At 39.9% G+C, this 25,784-nt stretch overlaps 1 protein-coding gene across 4 annotated transcripts in view; it reads right to left on the bottom strand.

Annotated features, from left to right (window-relative positions):
• Positions 1-20,930: 20,930 nt before the first annotated feature.
• The window catches only part of LOC133570846 (SLIT-ROBO Rho GTPase-activating protein 3-like), a 131,604-nt gene continuing 126,750 nt past the window's right edge, over positions 20,931-25,784 (bottom strand). For all 4 annotated transcript variants that reach the window (XM_061923590.1, XM_061923592.1, XM_061923591.1 and 1 more), the window contains exon 22: positions 20,931-24,379. In XM_061923590.1, coding sequence (XP_061779574.1) covers positions 23,906-24,379 — 474 coding nt within the window. In that variant the 3' untranslated portion in view covers positions 20,931-23,905. The remainder of the gene's footprint in view (positions 24,380-25,784) is intronic.

Raw genomic sequence — 25,784 nt, 5'->3', positions numbered from 1 at the left:
TGCAAGCATGCAAAAATGAAACATGCAAACATGCAAACATGCAAAAATGAAACATGATACATGAGACATGCAAACATGAAACATGAAACATGAAACATGCAAAGATGAAACATGAAAAATGCAAACATGAAACATGAAACATGATACATGATACATGACATGCAAACATGTAACATGAAACAAGAAACATGAAACATGAAACATAAAACATGAATCATGAAACATGCAAACATACAAACATGAAACATGCAAACATGCAAACATCAAGTATGCAAACATGCAAACATGATACATGAGACATGCAAACATTAGACATGCAAACATGAAACATGCAAAGATGAAACATGCAAACATGAAACATGCAAGCATGCAAAAATGAAACATGCAAACATGCAAACATGCAAAAATGAAACATGATACATGAGACATGCAAACATGAAACATGAAACATGAAACATGCAAAGATGAAACATGAAACATGAAAACATGAAACATGCAAACATGACACATATTGCGTGGCACTGACTGCACAGATGCTGGATCTTCCAGTAGTTATCACATAAACAAACTTACTCACTTTTTCCAGTTTGGGACGGGAAGAAGCAAATGAAAAACATCCTCAGGCTGTGAGGTCAAAGGTGAACAAAAAGGACCAGAAGTTTGCCAAACATTCCCAAACTTCTAATACGTTTTTTGTCTGAATATTACTTCTTTTTTTTAGATAAATTATTCTATAATCCATTACTATTATTATGGATCATTTCATTGCTTATTAAATATTGTTGGTGAACTTCTTTTTACACCTGTGTGATGTTAAAATGTGTTATTTGGTATGTAAATTAATTATTACATTTGACCCAATACTGTATGTTATTGTATTGGTTCGATATCATTAAAAAAAACAAGTACGGATGACATTTGCTTACATGTAAAAAGTGTGACATCATGTCCGATACAAGCAGTCCTGCAGCGTGTTTACTTGTGCAGATGTGGGCAGCCAGTTCACTTCTAAATGTCCTCCAATAAGCACACAAGGTTGGTCTTTTCTACTATTTTACTCAAGTCATTTACAAAAGGTAAACATGGTAGGCTATAGGCTACTAGGAGCCAGCAGCTACACAACAGCTAAGCACTCAATAGCACACAAGCTAGACAATCGTGTCCTTCAATGAATTGGCCAATAGTCAAAGAGTCAATATCGGTATTGTATCGGAAGTGAAAAAGTTGTGTCTGGAAAGTGATTAAAAATGTTAGGGTGGTTCACTTTGTGCCAAAGTAATCTAATATACAGTATATACATAAACATAAATTAATATACAATACATAAATAAATTCCTTCATTCATTAGTTGAACATAGTAAAATAAAATTGGCATTCATTCTTAACCTTTTTGAGCTCGGGGGCCAAATTTTTTCCACTACATATCAAGACTAAATTAGAAATTTTACTCTTGATTTGAATCATATTTAATACTTATATCTAACCTACTTACAGTTTGGCAGGATAAACCTATGAAATAAAAACCTAACATTACACAAAGTTTTAAAACTGCCCGGAATTTGAAGAGGTTGTATGAATTTGCGAGGACAAGCACAATTTGTTTTTGGTGTAGTAACCCCAAAAACATGTTTTTATTTATGGGAAACCATTTTTATACTTTTTAAATTAAATTTGAATTTCATTTGAGGGCAAAAACGAATTCATAGGGGGGGAAAACTGGTTTAAAAAAATAAAATAAAAACTTAGCATTAGTATATTGCTGATGTTTTTGCAGGAATATTAATAATCTATTTTCTTTATTCTTTTCAAAATTTGGATGAGGTGGGAATAGTCCAGGGTGTACCCCGCCTTTGCCGCTGGGATAGGCTCCGGCCACCCACGCGACCCCAAGAGGGACAAGCGGTAGAAACTGGATGGCTGGATGGAATTATTTTACATTTTTAATGATGAAAGTTTTTTTTTTTTTTGTGGGTTGAAATTAATTAATGATAATATAAATGGACTAGATATATTTACACACCGCTCATTATTAGTGAAGTGAAGTGAAGTGAATTATATTTATATAGAGCTTTTCTCTCGTGACTCAAAGCGCTTTACATAGTGAAACCCAATATCTAAGTTACATTTAAACCAATGTGGGTGGCACTGGGAGCAGGTGGGTAAAGTGTCTTGCCCAAGGACACAACGGCAGTGACTAGGATGGCAGAAGCGGGGATCAAACCTGGAACCCTCAAGTTGCTGGCACGGCCACTCTACCAACCGAGCTATACCGCCATTATGTGCCATGTAATTATACACATTACATTACATTAATTATTTTGTTGTAAAGTCACTTAAATACCGTATTTTACGGACGATAGAGTCCCCGGGATACAAGCTGTACCCACTCTATTTTAGAAGAACATTTTTTTTTACATATTACCTGCACCGGACTATAAGCCACAGATATATATGTTGTGAAATTAGTTATTTACACAGAAATATACTGTAAATTTGTATTTACATACCTTAATTGTTTCCAAACGGTGCCTGTAACAAGGCAGTAAAACAGCTGATGAAACAAAACAGAAGTCATCGTCATGGACCCACTAGCTGCAGAAGCTAGCTCTCCAATCAATCAATCAATCAATCAATCAATAGGCTCAATAACTCCACGGTGACGTTTTTGGGGCACTTTACTGAGGAATTTGTGAAGCTGAAACAATTTCACATATTTCCAGTTTCTCATTACAGCAAGTTCATGTTCTCAAAAATAGAAGCTAGGTCAGAAAATGATTCAATCATCCTGCCATTTCAAGTCAAAAGTATCGGCCGGGGGTCGCCGAAAGTCGCCGTACATATTGGATAGATGGTGCCGAGTGTCTGAATCCGTGAGTTTTAGGTGTCACTGTACAAAATGAGCCACAGAGCTAGCCTAAAACAGTACCATGTTTACACAAAAAATGATAACACGTAGCATGTGTGCTAGCGATAGGGATACGTTTTTTGTCTGGATTTTAGTTCTTTTTTTATATAGATTATTCTATAATCCATTACTATTATTATTAGAGATGTCCGATAATGGCTTTTTTGCCGATATTCCGATATTGTCCAACTTTTAATTACCGATTCCGATACCAACCGATATATACAGTCGTGGAATTAACACATTATTATGCCTAATTTTGTTGTGATGCCCCGCTGGATGCATTAAACAATGTAACAAGGTTTTCAAAAATAAATCAACTCAAGTTATGGAAAAAAATGGCAACATGGCACTGCCATATTTATTATTGAAGTCACAAAGTGCATTATTTTTTTTTAACATGCCTCAAAACAGCAGCTTGGAATTTAGAACATGCTTGGTGGTTGGTGGTTGAGGTGGGCAAGGTTGAGGTGAGGGGGAGGGGAGTAGGGGGTGCAGGGGGTGTATATTGTAGCGTCCCGGAAGAGTTAGTGCTGCAAGGGGTTCCGGGTATTTGTTCTGTTGTGTTTATGTCATGTTACGGTGAGGATGTTCTCCCGAAATGTGTTTGTCATTCTTGTTTGGTGTGGGTTCACAGTGTGGCGCATATTTGTAACAGTGTTAAAGTTGTTTATACGGCCACCCTCAGTGTGACCTGTATGGCTGTTGACCAAGTATGCCTTGCTGTCACTTGTGTGTGTCAAAAGCCGTAGACATTATGTGATTGGGCCGGCACGCAAAGGCAGTGCCTTTAAGGTTTATAGGCGCTCTGTACTTCTCCCTACGTCCGTGTACACAGCGGCGTTTTAAAAAGTCATAAATTTTACTTTTTGAAACCGATACCGATAATTTCCGATATTACATTTTAAAGCATTTATCGGCCGATAATATCGGCAGTCCAATATTTTCGGACATCTCTAATTATTATAGATAATTTCATTGCTTTTTAATATTGTTGGTGAACTTCTTTTTACACCTATGTGATGTTAAACATCAGCAAGTCCATGTTCTCAAAAAATAGAAGCTAGGTCAGAAAATGCTTCAATCATCCTGCCATTTCAAGTCAAAAGTATCAGTATCGGCAGTGGTAGCCCTGTATTTATTTTTAAATTCTTAATATTGTTCAATGTTTTTTTTTAGAAAGAAACTTAAACAAAATCACGTCCTGGCTCAGTGTTCTTGTTTTCTATGGCAGTGATTTTCAACCGCTGTGTGCCGTGAGATATTGTCTGGTGTGCCGTGGGAAATTATGCAACTTCACCTAGTTGGTCCAAAAAATATTTTTTGCAAATCAATAATCATAATAATGTGCCGTTGTCTAGTGCCTGTGCTGTGTAGAGCTTGGCAGGGTAACCGTGTAATACTCCATATCAGTAGGTGGCAGCAGGTAGTTCATTGCTTTGTAGAAGTCGGAACTCGTCGAGGATGGTTTGTCGTGATCCCAATATGCACAGCACAGCGGAAGGCAGCGTGCAGGTAAAAAGGTATGTAACGCTTAAACCAAAAATGAACAAAAGGCAAGTCCCGCTAAGAAAAGGCACTGAAGCATAGGGATGGTTATGTAAAACAAAAGTAAAACTGAACTGGCTACAAAGTCAACAAAAACAGAATGCTGGACGACAGCAAAAACTTACAGCGTGTGGAGCAAAGACGGCGTCCACAAAGCACCTCCGTACACAACATGACAATCAACAATGTCCCCACAAAGAAGGATAGCGTACGCACAACTTAAATAGTCTTGATTGCGAAAACAAAGCAGGTGCGGCCAATAGCGCTCAAAGGAAGGCGTGAAGCTGCTACAGGAGAACACCAACAAAACAGGAAGGGTCACCAAAATAACAGCGCAAGACAGGAACTAAAGCACTACACACAGGAAACAACAACAAACTCAAAATAAGGCACGACAACCTGGTGGAGTTTCATTTTTGAACCTTTTCTGCTGGTGGTGTGCCTCCGTATTTTTTTTAATGAAAAAAATGTGCCTTGGCTCAAAAAAGGTTGAAAAACACTGTTCTATGGGATTAGCTACCATGCTTTGTATTATTATTGTTATTATTATGCATGAAGTTTTAAAAAGAACATGCATGCAAAGAAAGCCTTCAAAGATGTCTGAAAGGGCTTTTTGGCACAGAAATATTTCATAATAAATACTTTGCTCAAGTCAATATTATGTTCCAATATTAATGCACGCTCCTGCATAGCAAGCTGTCCGAATATGTTGTGCAAACACAGACTTTGTATGTGGGAATAAATGTGGGAAAGATCTGACATCTGCGGAAACTTGATAGCCATGAAATCTGTGATGTTGTTAAGATTTGGATTTACTCTTGAGATTTACAAGAGGTTTTTTTTATTTATTTATTCATTTGTTTTTAAATCAATAACCAACCTCAGCGTAACGACCACATTCTCCACAGGGAAATCAGATAATGTTAGCATGATGTGAAAACACAATGTCCAAGTTAAAACATATTTACCAAACAAGACAACATTCACAGGAGCTAAATCCAATGCAGTTGTAATCAAAGTAATCCAACATCCTTATAATGTAGTCGGCAATAACGCACACAATTAATTACATATTTCCTTCTGTGTGTTTTTATGAAATAATGAATTTAGTACAGTTCTTCTCAAATAGTGGCGCGGTGCCCTCTGCGGGGAACATGCTTTATCAGTATTGTGCTTTATCAGTATCGTGCTTGATCAAAAAAAACCTATTCGAACCCCTTCAAACTTCAAATTCCGCTTCAAAAAAGAACAGGCTGCCAGCCCACGTCAGAAATTGTGACACCTATTTAACATTTTAAACTGCACTGAAACAGTGGCTGAAAACTAATCAGACATGCACGCACAATTAGATTATTCATTTGTTTTTTTTGTTTTTTTGTCCATTGTCCGTGCTTATGGTATGCTTGTAATGTGTAATGTCTTGTGATTTATGTATTCTTTTGTATCATTTTGTTGAATGTTTACTGTATTAACCTGCCTTAGGACAACAGATGAATATTAGTTATTACTATTAGCTATTGTGCAAAAAAAATAAAAATAAAATAAATAGCTATTGTGCTAACTCCGGCATATTGACATTGTTGCTCTATGTTGATGAATATGCATTGTCCTAATTCAAATTACCGTATTTTCCGCACTATAAGGCGCACCGGATTATTAGCCGCACCTTCAATGAATGGCATATTTCAAAACTTTGTCCACCAATAAGCCGCCCCGGACTATAAGCCGCGCCTACGCTGCGCTAAAGGGAATGTCAAAAAAACAGTCAGATAGGTCAGTCAAACTTTAATAATATATTGAAAACCAGCGTTCTAACAACTCTGTCCCAAAATGTACGCAAATGTGCAATCACAAACATAGTAAAATTCAAAATAGTGTAGAGCAATAGCAACATAATGTTGCTCGAACGTTAATGTCACAACACACAAAATAAACATAGCGCTCACTTTCTGAAGTTATTCTTCATTCGTAAATCCTTCGAATTCTTCGTCTTCGGTGTCCGAATTGAAAAGTTGGGCAAATGTGGGATCCAAAATGGCCGGTTCCGTCTCGTCGAAGTCATCGGAGTCAGTGTCGCTGTTGTTGTCCAGCAGTTCTGTGAATCCTGCCTTCCGGAAAGCTCGGACCACAGTTGTGACCGAAATATCTGCCCAGGCATTTACGATCCACTGGCAAATGTTGGCGTATGTCGTCTGGCGCTGTCTGCCTGTCTTAGTGAAGGTGTGTTCGCCTTCGGTCATCCATTGTTCCCACGCCGTTCGCAGTCGTGATTTGAATGCCCTGTTGACACCAATATCCAGCGGTTGGAGTTCTTTGGTTAATCCACCCGGAATGACTGCGAGTGTTGTATTTGTGTGCTTCACTTGTTTTTTGACACCATCTGTGATGTGGGCGCGCATAGAGTCGTATATCAACATGGACGGAGCTGTGTGAAAAAAGCCACCCGGCCTCTTCGCGTAAACTTCCCTTAACCACTCGCTCATCTTTTCTTCATCCATCCATCCCTTCGAGTTAGCTTTTATGATGACGCCGGCTGGAAAGGTCTCTTTTGGCAAGGTCTTCCTTTTGAATATCACCATGGGAGGAAGTTTCTGGCCATTAGCATGGCAAGCTAGAACCACAGTGAAGGATGACTTCTCATTCCCTGTGGTGCGAATATTCACCGTACGTGCTCCCGTTATATCAACAGTGCGGTTCACAGGAATATCAAAAGTCAGTGGAACCTCGTCCATGTTGATAATGTGCTCTGGCCGGATCTTTTTTTCAGCTATCTTGTTTTTAGAATATGCACGGAAAGTAGCCAGCTTTTCTTTAAAGTCGTTAGGCAGTTGCTGTGAAATAGTGGTCCGTGTGCGGATGGAGAGATTGCGTCTTTTCATGAACCGGAAACACCAAGAAGCACCACCTTTAAAATCATCCAGGTGAAGTTCGCTTGCTAGCGTTGTTGCCTTCATTGGAATAGTGATGGTGCTGACACTTCTGCTTGCTGCTCTCTGCTCAACAACCCACTGTTCCAGTTTGTCCTCCAACAGTAGCCATCTTGCTTTGTTCCCTCGGAAACTCTGTTTTGTCTTCTTTACCTGGCGCAGGTCATCTTCTTGCTTCCTCCACCTACGCACCATTGATTCATTTATGTTATATTCTCTTGCTGCTGCTCTATTTCCGTGTTCTTCGGCATGACTTATTGCCTTAAGTTTAAATTCTGCGTTATACGCGTGTCGCTTAGTAGGAGCCATTTTGTAGTCTGGTCTTTACAGATGTAAACACACAAAGGAAATGAAACGAAAATCCGCGCGCTTCTTCTTCTTCCGGGGGCGGGTGGTAGCTTACAGTAGAAGAAGAAGCGCTTCCTGTTCTATGGGGGCGGGTGCTTACCTTGGCGGTTGCTTGCGTAGAAGAAGAAGCGCTTCCTGTTCTACCGGGAAAAAAGATGGCGGCTGTTTACCTAAGTTGCGAGATCGAAACTTTATGAAAATGAATCTTAATATTTATCCATATATAAAGCGCACCGGGTTAAAAGCCGCACTGTCAGCTTTTGAGTAAATTTGTGGTTTTTAGGTGCGGCTAATGGTGCGGAAAATACGGTAATAAAAAATAATTATTAAAAAAAGCACTACTAAAACGTGCTCATTGTGGCCAAAAAGGCTGACTTCCTCATTTTCATAAAAAAAACAACAGCACAAATTGTTTGTTTTGTAGTTTAAAGTGTTTTAATTTAAGTTAATATATATTATATATATTAATATTGCTGATCAATTTGAATTTATGATTATTTATTGAGGTTTTTTTTATTGTTTTTTTCAGCATCAAATGGTTCTACATTTTTATGGTTTAAATAATTTTTCAATTTCAGGCAAACTGATTGACTTGAAATATGTTATAGACTAAAAAAAAAATGTTAACGTTAATCTTTGTTGTAAATTGTTCTATATTTCTTTATTTTTTGTTGACTTAAATGTTAATAAGAATACAATGTTATGCAGGTGTTCTTTTTAACAATTTTAAAGACAAATGATACCATTTAGTTGCGGCTGAGAACAGAAAATAAATAAGAAGCACTGGTTTAACTTAGACTTAGACAAACTTTATTGATCCACCAGGGAAATTGTTCCAAAAGATAAGTGATTAAAAAAAAGGAAGAAAAGTTGAGAATAATACCAAAAAATAAAGTAAAATTATAGATCGGGGGCCACATGGAGAAAAATCTACTCCCAAGTGGGCCTGACTGGTAAAATCACAGCACGATAACTTAGAAATAAAGACAACTTCAGATTGTTTTCTTTGTTTGAATATAGAACACGCACATTCTGAAAATGTACAAATCATAATGTTTTTGTTTTTTACACTTACATGTTGCGGTTAATAGTATTCTATCTTTATTTGTCGTTATTTATATTTTCTAAATAAGTTATGTGATAATGTGCATCAGTCAACTCATTGGTGTTCATTTTCAATCTATCAAGATAAAAAAAATTATATCAAAGTCAAATTACAAGATGTACTGATGTACTAAGATTATGTAGTTTATTTTTTTTTATATATGTAGCATAATACATACCATATAGATACAAAGAATTGCTATTGCGACATCTAGTGGACACATTTACAACAGCAGTTTATTTCATTCCAAAATTTCGGCTCTTTTTTATACTTAGCACCAGAGGTGGGTAGTAACGCGCTACATTTACTCCGTTACATCTACTTGAGTAACTTTTGGGATAAATTGTACTTCTAAGAGTAGTTTTAATGCAACATACTTTTACTTTTACTTAAGTATATTTATAGAGAAGGAACGCTACTTTTACTCCGCTACTTTTATCTACATTCAGCTCGCTACTCGCTACTAATTTTTATCGATCTGTTAATGCACGCTTTGTTTGTTTTGGTCTGTCAGACAGACCTTCAAAGTGCCTGCCTTACTGGTGACGTTTCACTTCGTTCCACCAATCAGATGCAGTCACTGGTGACGTTGGACCAATCAAACAGAGCCAGGTGGTCACATGACCTGACTTAAACAAGTTGAAAAACTTATTGGGGTGTTACCATTTAGTGGTCAATTGTACGGAATGTGTACTGTACTGTGCAATCTAATAATAAAAGTTCCAATCAATCAATCAAAAGTGTGAAGGAAAAAATATACTTATTTATTTCAACCGTGCATCCTGTCAAAAGCCTAAAGACTGATCGCACATGAGGACGTTCCTGTCTTCACAATAAAAGTGCCGCTCCATCGCGCCTGCGCTTTCAAAATAAGAGTCTCCGAAAGCCAGCGCAAACAAGCTAGCAAGTTACGGAGTTTGACGCTAATATATTTCTTGTAAAGTGTATAAAAAGGAATATGGAAGCTGGACAAATAAGATGCCAAAAACCCACCACTTTCATGTGGTATTAGACAGAAAGGAGGAACTTTTCTTCTCCTCCATTTGAAAACGTGGACGTTATCATCACTACTGTCTGATTACAATCAACGCAAGTCATCAGAATCAGGTAATACACCAACTTATATTCTTGTTTTCATGAAAGAAAGGAATCTATATGTTAAATATGCATGTATATTCATTAAAATACCTTTAACATGTAAACAAAAACAGCAAAATAAATACATATAAATGTATATATATATATATATATATATATATATATATATATATATATATATATATGATATGAGTGTGTATGTTACTCATCAGTTACTCAGTACTTGAGTAGTTTTTTCACAACATACTTTTTACTTTTACTCAAGTAAATATTTGGGTGACTACTCCTTACTTTTACTTGAGTAATAAATCTCTAAAGTAACAGTACTCTTACTTGAGTACAATTTCTGGCTACTCTACCCACCTCTGCTTAGCACACTCATCCCGCGGGCCGGATAAAACCTGTTGGGATGAGTTTGACACCCCTGAGCTACTGTGATGAGCTGCCACTCTTTCAGAAAAAATAATACAAATAAAAATAAAGCATGGCTGACTTCAGCAACTTTAAATGGCTAATTTACCAGCAAAAAAATGTTGTGACTATGTCAACTGTTTGCAACTTGCTGAAAGTTACATTTTTCAAACCGTAAAAAGAACACCATACTTTGTCAGAACATGAACACATTTCAAATGAAACCATTTACCGAAAGCAAATCAAGAGCCCGGAGACCACTCCAATATTAACACGGAATTAGTCATCTTTTTCTTGATTTTGATCATATTCAATAATTATATCTAACCTACTTACAGTTTACTACCTTGTCAAATGATATAAAAGCATGTGTTCATCACACAGATTATATTATTAATTCAACAAATAAACCTAAGAGGCTTAGGTCAGGCTGATTTGAAAAGAAGTACTAACCAAATAAACATTACATTTACATACAATATGTATTATGTTGTGCTAAAATAAATAAAATAAATTAATAATACATATATTTCTTATTTAAACTGTCAATCAAATTAAAGTGCAACTGAAAATACAGCTTCACCACTTTAGTCATAATTTTTGCGCTTAAGACATTTCTCTATGACATTAGCGCCAAACTTCATCTGTTTGTTTTATGTCAGAAAAATTGTATGTAAATAATCCAAACACTTTCCGTTCTCTGAGTTCCCAGTGAACAGACGAAAGCTGTCTTTGTTGTACCAAGCCAAAGGCTTGTAAAATTCCATTGTGTACGATGGGAGGAGACGGGAGGGGTTATCTATTGTGATCCAAGACTTGCCCAAGCTCGATCCAGGACCAGTCCAAGCCCGAGGCATCTTTTTCTTTTGTGTTAATGTGACCGAAAACTATGACTGTTTACATACCCCCCATTCCTTTAGAAACAGCTGTTGTTATGTAAACAGGGAAAGTCCAAATAAAAAGAGGTGGCGTAAAATATTTCGCCAGAACGTGGTGGAAGACTGTACAGAGAGTACAGTCGACGCATCTCTCCTCAAATTGAGCAACATTGAATCCTCCATCCATCCATCCATCTTCTTCCGCTTATCCGAGGTCGGGTCGCGGGGGCAGCAGCCTAAGCAGGGAAGCCCAGACTTCCCTCTCCCCAGCCACTTCGTCCAGCTCCTCCCGGGGGATCCCGAGGCGTTCCCAGGCCAGCCGGGAGACATAGTCTTCCCAACGTGTCCTGGGTCTTCCCCGTGGCCTCCTACCGGTCGGACGTGCCCTAAACACCTCCCGAGGGAGGCGATCGGGTGGCATCCTGACAAGATGCCCGAACCACCTCATCTGGCTCCTCTCGATGTGGAGGAGCAGCGGCTTTACTTTGAGCTCCCCCCGGATGACAGAGCTTCTCACCCTATCTCTAAGGGAGAGCCCTGCCACCCGGCGGAGGAAACTCATTTCGGCCGCTTGTACCCGTGATCTTGTCCTTTCGGTCATAACCCAAAGCTCATGACCATAGGTGAGGATGGGAACGTAGATCGACCGGTAAATTGAGAGCTTTGCCTTCCGGCTCAGCTCCTTCTTCACCACAACGGATCGATACAGCGTCCGCATTACTGAAGACACCGCACCGATCCGCCTGTCAATCTCACGATCCACTCTTCCCTCACTCGTGAACAAGACTCCGAGGTACTTGAACTCCTCCACTTGGGGCAGTGTCTCCTCCCCAACCCGAAGATGGCATTCCACCCTTTTCCGGGCGAGAACCATGGACTCGGACTTGGAGGTGCTGATTCTCATCCCAGTCGCTTCACACTCGGCTGCGAACCGATCCAGTGAGAGCTGAAGATCCTGGCCAGATGAAGCCATCAGGACCACATCATCTGCAAAAATCAGAGACCTAATCCTGTAGCCACCAAACCAGATCCCCTCAACGCCTTGACTGCGCCTAGAAATTCTGTCCATAAAAGTTATGAACAGAATCGGTGACAAAGGGCAGCCTTGGCGGAGTCCAACCCTCACTGGAAACGTGTCCGACTTACTGCCGGAAATGCGGACCAAGCTCTGACACTGATCATACAGGGAGCGGACCGCCAAAATCAGACAGTCCGATACCCCATACTCTCTGAGCACTCCCCACAGGACTTCCCGAGGGACACGGTCAAATGCCTTCTCCAAGTCCACAAAACACATGTAGACTGGTTGGGCAAACTCCCATGCACCCTCAAGGACCCTGCCGAGAGTATAGAGCTGGTCTACAGTTCCACGACCAGGACGAAAACCACACTGTTCCTCCTGAATCCGAGGTTCGACTATCCGGCGTAGCCTCCTCTCCAGTACACCTGAATAGACCTTACATTGAATCCTGTCTCTGTTTATTTCCTTGCTTCTAGTCTGTTTTAATAGATGCCATCGATGTTTAAACCTGACATCTTCTATTGTCATTACTGCCACAAGTGATGGAAAAGTGTATTACAACTGAGTACCGCTGCTACCTATGCAAATCACAGCTGAAAAACACATATATTACATTCTAGGGGGCACTCGCGGCCCAACACTGGGCCCCGGCCCTATGGTTAAGAAACACTGGTATACGGTATACGCCATCAACATGCAGGGGACTATCTCTTCGCAAAAAAAAACATGCGTAAGGCTCCCACTACTTCAGCGTTATAGTGAGTTGATTTTTCATGGTAATTTTTTTGCTGTTTTTATCCGCCACACGTGGAAAGCCTGTCCGTGAAAATAATGCATACATTAACCCGGCCCCTGGTGGAAAAAAGGTTGGGGACCCCTGACTTAAAGTAGCAGTAGAGTGGAAAAACAAGTTGACTTTATATACAAACCCCGTTTCCATATGAGTTGGGAAATTGTGTTAGATGTAAATATAAACGGAATACAATGATTTGCAAATCCTTTGCAACACATATTCAGTTGAATATGCTACAAAGACAACATATTTGATGTTCAAACTGATAAACTTTTTTTTTTTTTTTGCAAATAATCATTAACTTTAGAATTTGATGCCAGCAACACGTGACAAAGAAGTTAGGAAAGGTGGCAATAAATTCTGATAAAGTTGAGGAATGCTCATCAAACACTTATTTGGAACATCCCACAGGTGAACAGGCAAATTGGGAACAGGTGGGTGCCATGATTGGGTATAAAAGTAGATTCCATGAAATGCTCAGTCATTCACAAACAAGGATGGGGCGAGGGTCACCACTTTGTCAACAAATGCGTGAGCAAATTGTTGAACCGTTTAAGAAAAACCTTTCTCAACCAGCTATTGCAAGGAATTTAGGGATTTCACCATCTACGGTCTGTAATATCATCAAAGGGTTCAGAGAATCTGGAGAAATCACTGCACATAAGCAGCTAAGCCCGTGACCTTCGATCCCTCAGGCTGTACTGCATCAACAAGCGACATCAGTGTGTAAAGGATATCACCACATGGGCTCAGGAACACTTCAGAAACCCACTGTCAGTAACTACAGTTGGTCGCTACATCTGTAAGTGCAAGTTAAAACTCTCCTATGCAAGGCGAAAACCGTTTATCAACAACACCCAGAAACGCCTTCGGCTTCGCTGGGCCTGAGCTCATCTAAGATGGACTGATACAAAGTGGAAAAGTGTTCTGTGGTCTGACGAGTCCACATTTCAAATTGATTTTGGAAACTGTGGACGTCGTGTCCTCCGGACCAAAGAGTAAAAGAACCATCCGGATTGTTATAGGCGCAAAGTTGAAAAGCCAGCATCTGTGATGGTATGGGGGTGTATTAGTGCCCAAGACATGGGTACCTTATACATCTGTGAAGGCGCCATTAATGCTGAAAGGTACATACAGGTTTTGGAGCAACATATGTTGCCATCCAAGCAACGTTACCATGGACGCCCCTGCTTATTTCAGCAAGACAATGCCAAGCCACGTGTTACATCAACGTGGCTTCATAGTAAAAGAGTGCGGGTACTAGACTGGCCTGCCTGTAGTCCAGACCTGTCTCGCATTGAAAATGTGTGGCGCATTATGAAGCCTAAAATACCACAACGGAGACCCCCGGACTGTTGAACAACTTAAGCTGAACATCAAGCAAGAATGGGAAAGAATTCCACCTGAGAAGCTTAAAAAATGTGTCTCCTCAGTTCCCAAACGTTTACTGAGTGTTGTTAAAAGGAAAGGCCATGTAACACAGTGGTGAACATGCCCTTTCCCAATTACTTTAGCACGTGTTGCAGCCATGAAATTCTAAGTTAATTATTATTAGCAAAAAAATAAATAAAGTTTATGAGTTTGAACATCAAATATGTTGTCTTTGTAGTGCATTCAATTGAATATGGGTTGAAAAGGATTTGCAAATCATTGTATTCCGTTTATATTTACATCCAACACAATTTCCCAACTCATATGGAAACGGGGTTTGTACTTAATTGTATTTCATTGTATTTATTAAACCATATCCAATTGGAGAAGGCATTCGACCGTGTCCCTCGGGAAGTCCTGTGGGGAGTGCTCAGAGAGTATGGGGTAACGGACTGTCTGATTGTGGCGGTCCGCTCCCTGTATGCTCGGTGCCAGAGCTTGGTCCGCATTGCCGGCAGTAAGTCGGACACTTTTCCAGTGAGGGTTGGACTCCGCCAAGGCTGCCCTTTGTCACCGATTCTGTTCATAACTTTTATGGACAGAATTTCTAGGCGCAGTCAAGGCGTTGAGGGGATCTGGTTTGGTGGCTGCAGGATTAGGTCTCTGCTTTTTGCAGATGATGTGGTCCTGATGGCTTCATCTGGCCAGGATCTTCAGCTCTCACTGGATCGGTTCGCAGCCGAGTGTGAAGCGACTGGGATGAAAATCAGCACCTCCAAGTCCGAGTCCATGGTTCTCGCCCGGAAAAGGGTGGAGTGCCATCTCCGGGTTGGGGAGGAGATCTTGCCCCAAGTGGAGGAGTTCAAGTACCTCGGAGTCTTGTTCACGAGTGAGGGAAGAGTGGATCGTGAGATCGACAGGCGGATCGGTGCGACGTCTTCAGTAATGCGGACGCTGTATCGATCCGTTGTGGTGAAGAAGGAGCTGAGCCGGAAGGCAAAGCTCTCAATTTACCGGTCGATCTACGTTCCCATCCTCACCTATGGTCATGAGCTTTGGGTTATGACCGAAAGGACAAGATCACGGGTACAAGCGGCCGAAATGAGTTTCCCCCGCCAGGTGGCAGGGCTCTCCCTTAGAGATAGGGTGAGAAGCTCTGCCATCCGGGGGGAGCTCAAAGTAAAGCCGCTGCTCCTCCACATCGAGAGGAGCCAGATGAGGTGGTTCGGGCATCTGGTCAGGATGCCACCCGAACGCCTCCCTAGGGAGGTGTTTAGGGCACGTCCGACCGGTAGGAGGCCGCGGGGAAGACCCAGGACACGTTGGGAAGACTATGTCTCCCGGCTGGCCTGGGAACGCCTCGGGGTTCCACAGGACGAGCTGGACGAAGTGGCTGGGGAGAGGGAAGTCTGGGCTTCCCTGCTTAGGTTGCTGCCCCCGCGACCCGACCTCGGATAAGCGGAAGAAGATGGATGGATGGATGGCATATCCAATTGTATTTACAATCTGCAAAGTATGTGAAAATACCGTCTAAACATCACAAAATACCACAAATTCAGTCGGCCATTTTGAAAATTCCACACTAAATATCTACGGCAATTTCCGTAGATTCTACGTCACTGTAGTGTCGCTTCTGCACTCTGACCATATTATCAGATCAGTCATACTGGAAATACACAAACATTGGAAAGAGATGTGCTGTTTGTCATTCACAATCCTTATGTAAGACAAGAACATATATGCTTGGCTTTTTCTAAATTGTAAATGAATAGCTAATAACTGAGTCAACAGATCGAGAGTACTCTAGTGTGCACATTATACCCTCTTAAAACATCCAGAAACCCCCAACAATACTCCATTGACATGTTGTGACCTATAAATTAACCAAATATGAGTGATATTCTTATTATAAGCGCCAATGCAGAAGGCCTATTTTAGCGGCACATTCTTAGCGGTGAGCTAATGCTAGCTTACACTGCTATTGTTGACACACTAAGCCGGCGGCTGCTTCGTCTCAAACTTGCTAAAAGTAAACTCTAGATTATAATTCATGCATCTCTCACCTGGTAGTAGACACATGTGGCCGTAGTCCAAGAGGCTGGTCCACTTTGCGTCTCCCGAGATGGTGAAAAAGACTGCAACTTTTTTTTAACCCTTCTTAAGGATTGCGATTGAATCTTCATCCAAATGGGATTATGGGAGCGTCCCAGCAAGAGTGGAGATAGTACAGTAAGATTTAGTTTTATTATGATTTGTTCGTATGTTTAAAAAAAAAAAAATAACTGGGATTTATATAGCGCTTTTCTAAGTACCCAAAGTCGCTTTACATGTAGAATCCATCATTCATTCACACTGGTGGTGGTAAGCTACTTTCATAGCCACAGCTGCCCTGGGGTAGACTGACAGAACAGCCCCTCCGACCACCACCTATCATTCATCATTCAATTCACTGGTGTGAGTTTAGCACCTAGCAATGCTGCTGATGCTATATAATGTCACAATAAATCTGAATCTGTTTTGCACTCGGCTTCTAATACTTATTGTTCATCCTCTTTGTGTTCGGCCTCAAAAATCTAAGGTTGTGGATCATAATTTCCCACAAAGTAATCGTTGCTGGCTCTCACAACGTCAGCTTGATTAGCACTGTTGTTGATGGGGAAGGGATCTTTGGTTCCTAATGCTTCGTCATGCGAACATGTGACTGGCTTGCTCATAATCTCTCAAATTGGCCTGGGAATCTCTGTGAGATCTATACTATTTTGATCATATCTATTATTCCCAAACTTTAGAAGTCATAAAAAAAAATATATATACAGGTAAAAGCCAGTAAATTAGAATATTTTGAAAAACTTGATTTATTTCAGTAATTGCATTCAAAAGGTGTAACTTGTACATTATATTTATTCATTGCACACAGACTGATGCATTCAAATGTTTATTTCATTTAATTTTGATGATTTGAAGTGGCAACAAATGAAAATCCAAAATTCCGTGTGTCACAAAATTAGAATATTACTTAAGGCTAATACAAAAAAGGGATTTTTAGAAATGTTGGCCAACTGAAAAGTATGAAAATGAAAAATATGAGCATGTACAATACTCAATACTTGGTTGGAGCTCCTTTTGCCTCAATTACTGCGTTAATGCGGCGTGGCATGGAGTCGATGAGTTTCTGACACTGCTCAGGTGTTATGAGAGCCCAGGTTGCTCTGATAGTGGCCTTCAACTCTTCTGCGTTTTTGGGTCTGGCATTCTGCATCTTCCTTTTCACAATACCCCACAGATTTTCTATGGGGCTAAGGTCAGGGGAGTTGGCGGGCCAATTTAGAACAGAAATACCATGGTCCGTAAACCAGGCACGGGTAGATTTTGCGCTGTGTGCAGGCGCCAAGTCCTGTTGGAACTTGAAATCTCCATCTCCATAGAGCAGGTCAGCAACAGGAAGCATGAAGTGCTCTAAAACTTGCTGGTAGACGGCTGCGTTGACCCTGGATCTCAGGAAACAGAGTGGACCGACACCAGCAGATGACATGGCACCCCAAACCATCACCCAACCATGCAAATGTTGCATTTCCTTTGGAAATCGAGGTCCCAGAGTCTGGAGGAAGACAGGAGAGGCACAGGATCCACGTTGCCTGAAGTCTAGTGTAAAGTTTCCACCATCAGTGATGGTTTGGGGTGCCATGTCATCTGCTGGTGTCGGTCCACTCCGTTTCCTGAGATCCAGGGTCAACGCAGCCGTCTACCAGCAAGTTTTAGAGCACTTCATGCTTCCTGCTGCTGACCTGCTCTATGGAGATGGAGATTTCAAGTTCCAACAGGACTTGGCGCCTGCACACAGCGCAAAATCTACCCGTGCCTGGTTTACGGACCATGGTATTTCTGTTCTAAATTGGCCCGCCAACTCCCCTGACCTTAGCCCCATAGAAAATCTGTGGGGTATTGTGAAAAGGAAGATGCAGAATGCCAGACCCAAAAACGCAGAAGAGTTGAAGGCCACTATCAGAGCAACCTGGGCTCTCATAACACCTGAGCAGTGCCAGAAACTCATCGACTCCATGCCACGCCGCATTAACGCAGTAATTGAGGCAAAAGGAGCTCCAACCAAGTATTGAGTATTGTACATGCTCATATTTTTCATTTTCATACTTTTCAGTTGGCCAACATTTCTAAAAATCCCTTTTTTGTATTAGCCTTAATTAATATTCTAATTTTGTGACACACGGAATTTTGGATTTTCATTTGTTGCCACTTCAAATCATCAAAATTAAATGAAATAAACATTTGAATGCATCAGTCTGTGTGCAATGAATAAATATAATGTACAAGTTACACCTTTTGAATGCAATTACTGAAATAAATCAAGTTTTTCAAAATATTCTAATTTACTGGCTTTTACCTGTATATACTGGTACTTTAAGTAATTAGGGTTTTATATTCCTATATTCAAGCACAGTGTTGCAGTCCAAATGTGTATATTGTTACAGTGGCCACAACTGTTAAATAAACCTCTGTAAGTCTTTGCTGTCGTCCAGCATTCTGTTTTTGTTTACTTTGCAGCCAGTTCAGTTTTTAGTTTTGTTTTGCATAGCCATTCCTAAGCCTTTTCTTAGCGGCACTCGCCTTTTGTTTATTTTTGGTTTAAGCATTAGGTACTTTTTTACTTGCACGCTGCCTTCCGCTGTCGTCTGCATATTGTTATCACGACAAACCATCGTCGCACAGTGGTTGAAAACAGTGACGTGCAGTCAGGGGAGGCAGGTGAGGCGGGGCCTTACGTGCCATTATGGAAAGGAAAAAAATGTAAAAAGAAAAAAATGTAAGTAAATTGTTATATGTATCCAGTGATTATACTATAAAGTTATTTTCCATTTAACTTCACCAGTTTTAGATTATTTTCATTCAAAATCGCTGAATTTTCACATTTGTCGTTCAAATACTGAGAAGAGACTTGCGGTGATCAGCAGCCAGTTGAGCCTCACCATGGATTGTGCAATGACTCGGCTAACTGCTTGCCTGCTGTACAGTGAGACCGTATTGCTATATGAATTATATTATACATTTCCATAGTTTAGTTAGCTGAGGTATATAATGTACAGTGTATTTTGTCAACAACTGTATGTGTGTAACGTATTTCATGTGCTGAGCAATCATAAAACGGCTGCAAAGTCGCACTGGCTGAGGCTCGCAGTAATCCCGCCTCATGGTGGTAGAGGGCGCTAGTGATCCCAGGGATCATTTTTGCGACTACTCGGCTGCAGAAGAAGTGACAACAAGCAGCAACAGTTAGCGATAGTTTATTTTTTCCTCTCGCCTGGACTTTTAACATGGAGGATTACATACAGTATCTAAAATAAAACAGTTTTCTAAACTAGACTTTCAATCAAAGCAGGAGGTAATAATTAAAGGAAAATCTCCATCGAGACAGAGAGACTTTTAAAACTGAAGAAAGATACGGAAGACTTCTATAAACAAGTTATCGATGCTTTTGTTCAGAAGGAGCGGCGCATGGACTTCATTTATAAGTAAAGGTAAAAACTATAATAACGTTTTGTTTATTAAATGTGCTTTTTTGTGTGCTACAGTTTGTATGTGTAAAGTTAAAGTTAAGTTAAAGTACCAATGATTGTCACACACACACTTGGTGTGGTGAAATTTGTCCTCTGCATTTGACCCATCCCCTTGCTCACCCCCTGGGAGGTGAGGGGAGCAGTGGGCAGCAGTGGCGCCGCGCCCGGGAATCATTTTTGGTGATTTAACCCCCAATTCCAACCCTTGATGCTGAGTGGCAAGCAGGGAAGAATGCTGGTATGAGCTTTTAAACATAACTCGTTAACTGCTGCCAATGAAATGGTGAATAAGATACTCTTTAGGGTTCATATGTTTGTAAATCTGACTGTGATGAAGTCAGTGCCTCACCAGCCATCAACCTCACCGCACGTCACCGGTTGAAAAACACTGCACTAAGGCACTGGTTGACGTAGCAATTAGCTTATCTTTACTAAGGTCGTGTAATCCAGCTAATTCAATCCCGCTACACTTAGCTGGCTAACTACAGCGATCTTCATGTGTAAAAAAAACAAAGACTTTTAAACTTGTATGTAATCTTATGAAAGCTTCTTGAAAATCTGCATAAACATACAAATAATTGGCAAACGTCTAAGAGAAGACCTAAATAAAATAGCTGTTTTTATTTTAGTCAAGAATCAAAACAATCCAAAAAAAAAAAAATCTTTTTTGTATCTGTTTATTTTGAGGTCTATCTTAAGAAAGTACTTAGTTGGTTACATTATTTTAGTCAGAGTCCTGAATAAAGTCTTTTTTTTTTTTTTTTTAAACTTTATACACGAGTCTGAGTTGGACAATGTCTCCATCTGCTGGGCAAGATGGGAGAACTGCAAAAAAAATAAAAAATAATACAGTACATTAAAAACACTTTTCTATGTCCTGTTTGTGATGCCAAAAATGGTGCAAAATAGTAATTTAGTGAATAATAATACAAAAATGGAAGACAAAAGACAAAGATTATTTGTCTTCAACGTAGTCTTTAATGACTGCATGTGCGAGGATAAGAGTTACAAAAATCTACAGACTAGAGATGATAATATATCCTGTTTCTATCATACATTGTTATTTATTATTTACGCAAGTCAGAGTTCAGCATTCAATCCAAGGGAAATATTTCTATTGTGTTCATGATCATGACACCATGTGGTTGAAGCTATCATCACGTTTCTAGTACAAATGACACGCTAGTGCTTTCAAGTGCAGTACTTCAAAGTATAGTACATAGTACATATACAGTTCATAGTACATGGTAAATAAACAGTACATAGTATATGACAACTGTATTCATTTCTAGGTCCAAGTTATGTGGAATGATGTGTTTCTTGAAGCCTTTATAAAAATGCTAACATCCGTTAGCTCAGATGGCTAAACACACTTTTTAGCTACTTTGTGCTTTAGTCGTTAGTTTGAATTGGAATATTGAAAATAAATCACGACGTCAGAGCGTATTGTAACTTCATTTGGGAGAAGTAGTATTGTAAATGTACTATGACGTTTAATAGGATATTAAAATGCTGCTTGCACTGGAATTACTCAGAAACATTTTGAGCTGTGCAATTAAAGTATTTCTTGGTCTCATTTAAGAACAACAAACGATATTTGCCAGCACGAGGCGATACAGCGTACAACAAAAGTTTGACGTTTTTTTGTTTTCTTCCGAGTTAAATTGACTTGTTTAGTGTCAAGCCCGCTGTGTAAACAAGAACCGAATCAAAGTACGGCATGCCGCACCGTAACGTACCACAAGGTAAACATGTGGCTACAGCTGAAGGGGAAAGAATCCTACTTATTCGGCTATTATTTAGGGCAGGGGTGTCAAACGTACGGCCGAAAAGGAATTTTGAGCTGAAAAATGAAAAATTACCTGCTTTTTTTTTTTTTTTTTTCAATGAAAGAAACTGCTGTTCTAAATGTGTCCACTGGATGTCACAATAGTAATTCTGTTAGGCAAGCAAACGGTTTATACCAGGGCCAAGCAACAGGTACACAGTAAAGAGTGACTGTGGCTCCTCCTCCTCCACCCACATGAAACTTAAAACCTGCCGTTTTACGTCTTTTGCTTGGAACACATCGTCATTTGGCACACTTACTCCCCCAAAAATGTCTCTGTCAAACACGAGAAAAGTGAACTTAGCCATTTTGAATAGTTTTTACTAGAGATGTCCGATAATATCAGCCTGCCGATATTATCGGCCGATAAATGCGTTAAAATGTAATATCGGAAATTATCGGTATCGTTTTTTTTTTTATTATCGGTATCGTTTTTTTTTTTATCGTTTTTTTTTATTTTTATTAAATCAACATAAAAAACACAAGATACACTTACAATTAGTGCACCAACCCAAAAAAACCTCCCTCCCCCATTTACACTCATTCACACAAAAGGGTTGTTTCTTTCTGTTATTAATATTCTGGTTCCTACATTATATATCAATATATATCAATACAGTCTGCAAGGGATACAGTCTGTAAGCACACATGATTGTGCGTGCTGCTGGTCCACTAATAGTACTAACCTTTAACAGTTAATTTGACTCATTTTCATTAATTACTAGTTTCAATGTAACTGTTTTATATTGTTTTACTTTCTTTTTTATTCAAGAAAATGTTTTTAATTTATTTATCTTATTAATTTTTTTTAAAAGTACCTTATCTTCACCATACCTGGTTGTCCAAATTAGGCATAATAATGTGTTAATTCCACGACTGTATATATCGGTTGATATCGGTATTGGTTGATATCGGTATCGGTAATTAAAGAGTTGGACAATATCGGAATATCGGATATCGGCGAAAAGCCATTATCGGACATCCCTAGTTTTTACCTCCGTTTCTTACGGATTGTTGAGTTAGCACTGGATTGATACGTGGACAAGACAAAGAGTTTACATGTGTTTTTGTACAATCCCAGAAAGACTGTGACTTAAAGTTTAATCCTGGCTTTGTAGATACACTGAGGCCAAGTCTAAGCATACTGTGTTTTTTGAAGCCGCACCGATTTCCTCAGACTTTTCGACAAACTTGAAGTGTTTTGTCCAGAGGATTATTTGGGATTTGTACATGTTCATAATGTGCTTCTTCTATTTTGGGTCAAAATACAACAAAGAAAACAACCTGGAGTTGTCTTTACTTTTAAGTTATCATGCCGTGATTTTACCATTCAATGAGTTTGACACCCTGCGTCTATTTGAGTGGAGGCCACAACATGAGGACCTGAAGCAGTCAAGTAAATTGAGACCTATAAAAGTCTCTTTATTGTCTTTTTTTTTACATTTGCCATCCAAGTTGTGTTTACTTCTACTGCCACGACACACTTCAATTCCCCCCCACAGCGTATGGATTTAATTCCAGGCTCTGCCCCTTTCCGTTAAGCCCCACCCTCCTCCTGCGCCAAGCTGCCAATTTTAGCCTCACATACTTGAATTCCGATAAAAAAGTTCAACACGACGACACAGCCGATGTTGTAGTTGTACCCTAAAAGTAATGCAGTACTTTGTAGTGCAAAAAGTTGTATAACTCCTAAAGATTCAGCAACTATGCTAATGATCCAAATATCGATATATTGATATCCAGGATGGTGTCAGTATTTGTTTCTGTGTTTCTATATTTTGAAATATATTGTAACTTGTTTAAGTTTATTTTTTAAATTATGGGAATTAAGATGATGGAAGGATTTGAGTAAGTTGTTATTGACTTTACTACTTTGTACTGACAATCAGTAGTACAATATTATTACATTGTCTTCTTCTGATGTGTTTAAATTGTTTATTTAGTTCCTTTATTCTGGTTATAATCATGGCAAAGTCATTCCATGATCTTGAAATATTTCAAGTAACAATGATCTACTGAGTGTCAGATTGATGGCAACATTTAGGCTTTATGCTAATAAGTAGGTGTAGAGTGACTGTACTGTATGAGAAATTACAAGCCTTCTACAAGTTAGCTTGTTTGTCTGAAGAGGTTGAGGAGTTGGACGGGGATGGGGACGGCGCTTTGGGGAACACCCTGTCAGTGGGAGTCATGCTCGGACTTCCCAGACCTGAAGAACTGGAGCTACTGGATCGGTGCGGGTTCTGACCCTGTGTGAGTACGGGAGCCGGCCTCACCGGTCTGACGGGTGGCGGCCTGACGGGCGCGTTGGGCCTTCGTGCCGCTAGGGCAGGTTTGAAGGTCGTCATGGTTTCAGAGGAGGAGCTGCTGCTGCTCCTCCTTTGGGCTGCGTCGGGATCTCTGATGGCCATGGTGTGAAGGGGACTACCTTGTACCTCCTGACCAGGACCAGAACCAACAGAGTGTTTTAGAGGCTCCAGCGTGTCCAGGACCACATCTGGAGCGTGTTTGGCAACGTTCTGTCTCTCCAGCTCACGTAGCTCATCAAGTGCAGTGTTCATGGTTTTCTCGATGTCCTGCCAGACACAGCAGAGGGAAAAATGATGTTAGATTATGGAAATGATAAATGAAGAAGTGATCATAGAGCATGGGTGTCAAACATACGGCCCGAGGGCCGGATCAGGCCCGCCAACAGGTTTTATTCAGCCCACGAGATGAGTTTGCTAAGTATAAAAATGAACCTGAAATTTTTGCTGTTTTAAATGTGTCCACTAGATGTCGCAATAACAATTATTTGTATCATTGTAGAGATGCTACATATGTACAAAATAAACCACATGATGTTAGTACATCAGTCGAGGAAAATGATCAAACTACCGTATTTTTTGGAGTATAAGCCGCACCGGAGTATAAGTCGCACCTGCCGAAAAAGCATAATAAAGAAGGAAAAAAACATATATAAGTCGCACTATGAAAAATACTGCGACTTATAGTCTGAAAAATACGGTACATAAACAACATACTGTAAATTGATGTTGACATATTTATTTCATCTTGATGGATTGAAAATGAACACCAATGAGTTGACTGATGAACATTATCACATAATTTATTTAAAAAATTTAAATAACGACAAATAAAGATAGAATACTATTAACCGCAACATGTAAGTGTAAAAAAAAAAACCAACAACATTATGATTTAGACAATTTCAGAATGTGCTTCTTTTATTTTTAAACAAAGAAAACAATCTGAAGTTGTCTTTATTTTTAAGTTATCGTGCCGTGATTTTACCAGTCCGGCCCACTTGGGAGTGGATTTTTCTCCATGTGGCCCCCGATCTAAAATGAGTTTGACACCCCTTGTCATAGAGACATCAAAAGCACACCAGCTGAGTGCTCGTTCATGATTTTCCACCAAAGGAATCAAACTTCAGGACTTTTGCTTCCAAAAATCCAATAGTTCAGTTTTTATACTTTCAATATTTTCATTTTCACATTTTCAATATTTTCAATTTCACATTTAACAATAGGATTATCACTGTGGTTATAGTTTGCATACCTCGTTCCATCTTTCTCATATTTTTACATTCCATGAAAAAAATAAAATCATCATTATTTCCGCACTATAGAGCGCACCAAATATAAGCCACACCCACTTCATTCTTATGTCGGCCATATATCATAATATTCACACAGACTCTTGTGTTTACTGTAACAAAAGAAAGTGTTTGTATATTTCCCCAAAGTCCCCAAAGTTACGTACGTGACATGCACATAGCGGCACGCACGTACGGGCAAGCGATCAAATGTTTGGAAGCCGCAGCTGCATGCGTACTCACGGTACCGCGTCTGCGTATCCAACTCAGAGTCCTCCTGGTAAGAGTCTCTGTTGTCCCAGTTCTTCACAGGCAATGGTAAAGCTTGACTGTCATCTTCCGGGAATGTAAACAATGAAACACCGGCTGTGTTATCCGGCACA

Source organism: Nerophis lumbriciformis, linkage group LG28 (assembly GCF_033978685.3).
Source record: "Nerophis lumbriciformis linkage group LG28, RoL_Nlum_v2.1, whole genome shotgun sequence".
Taxonomy (NCBI): Eukaryota; Metazoa; Chordata; class Actinopteri; order Syngnathiformes; family Syngnathidae; genus Nerophis; species Nerophis lumbriciformis.
This window is presented reverse-complemented; position numbering and strand designations above follow the sequence as displayed.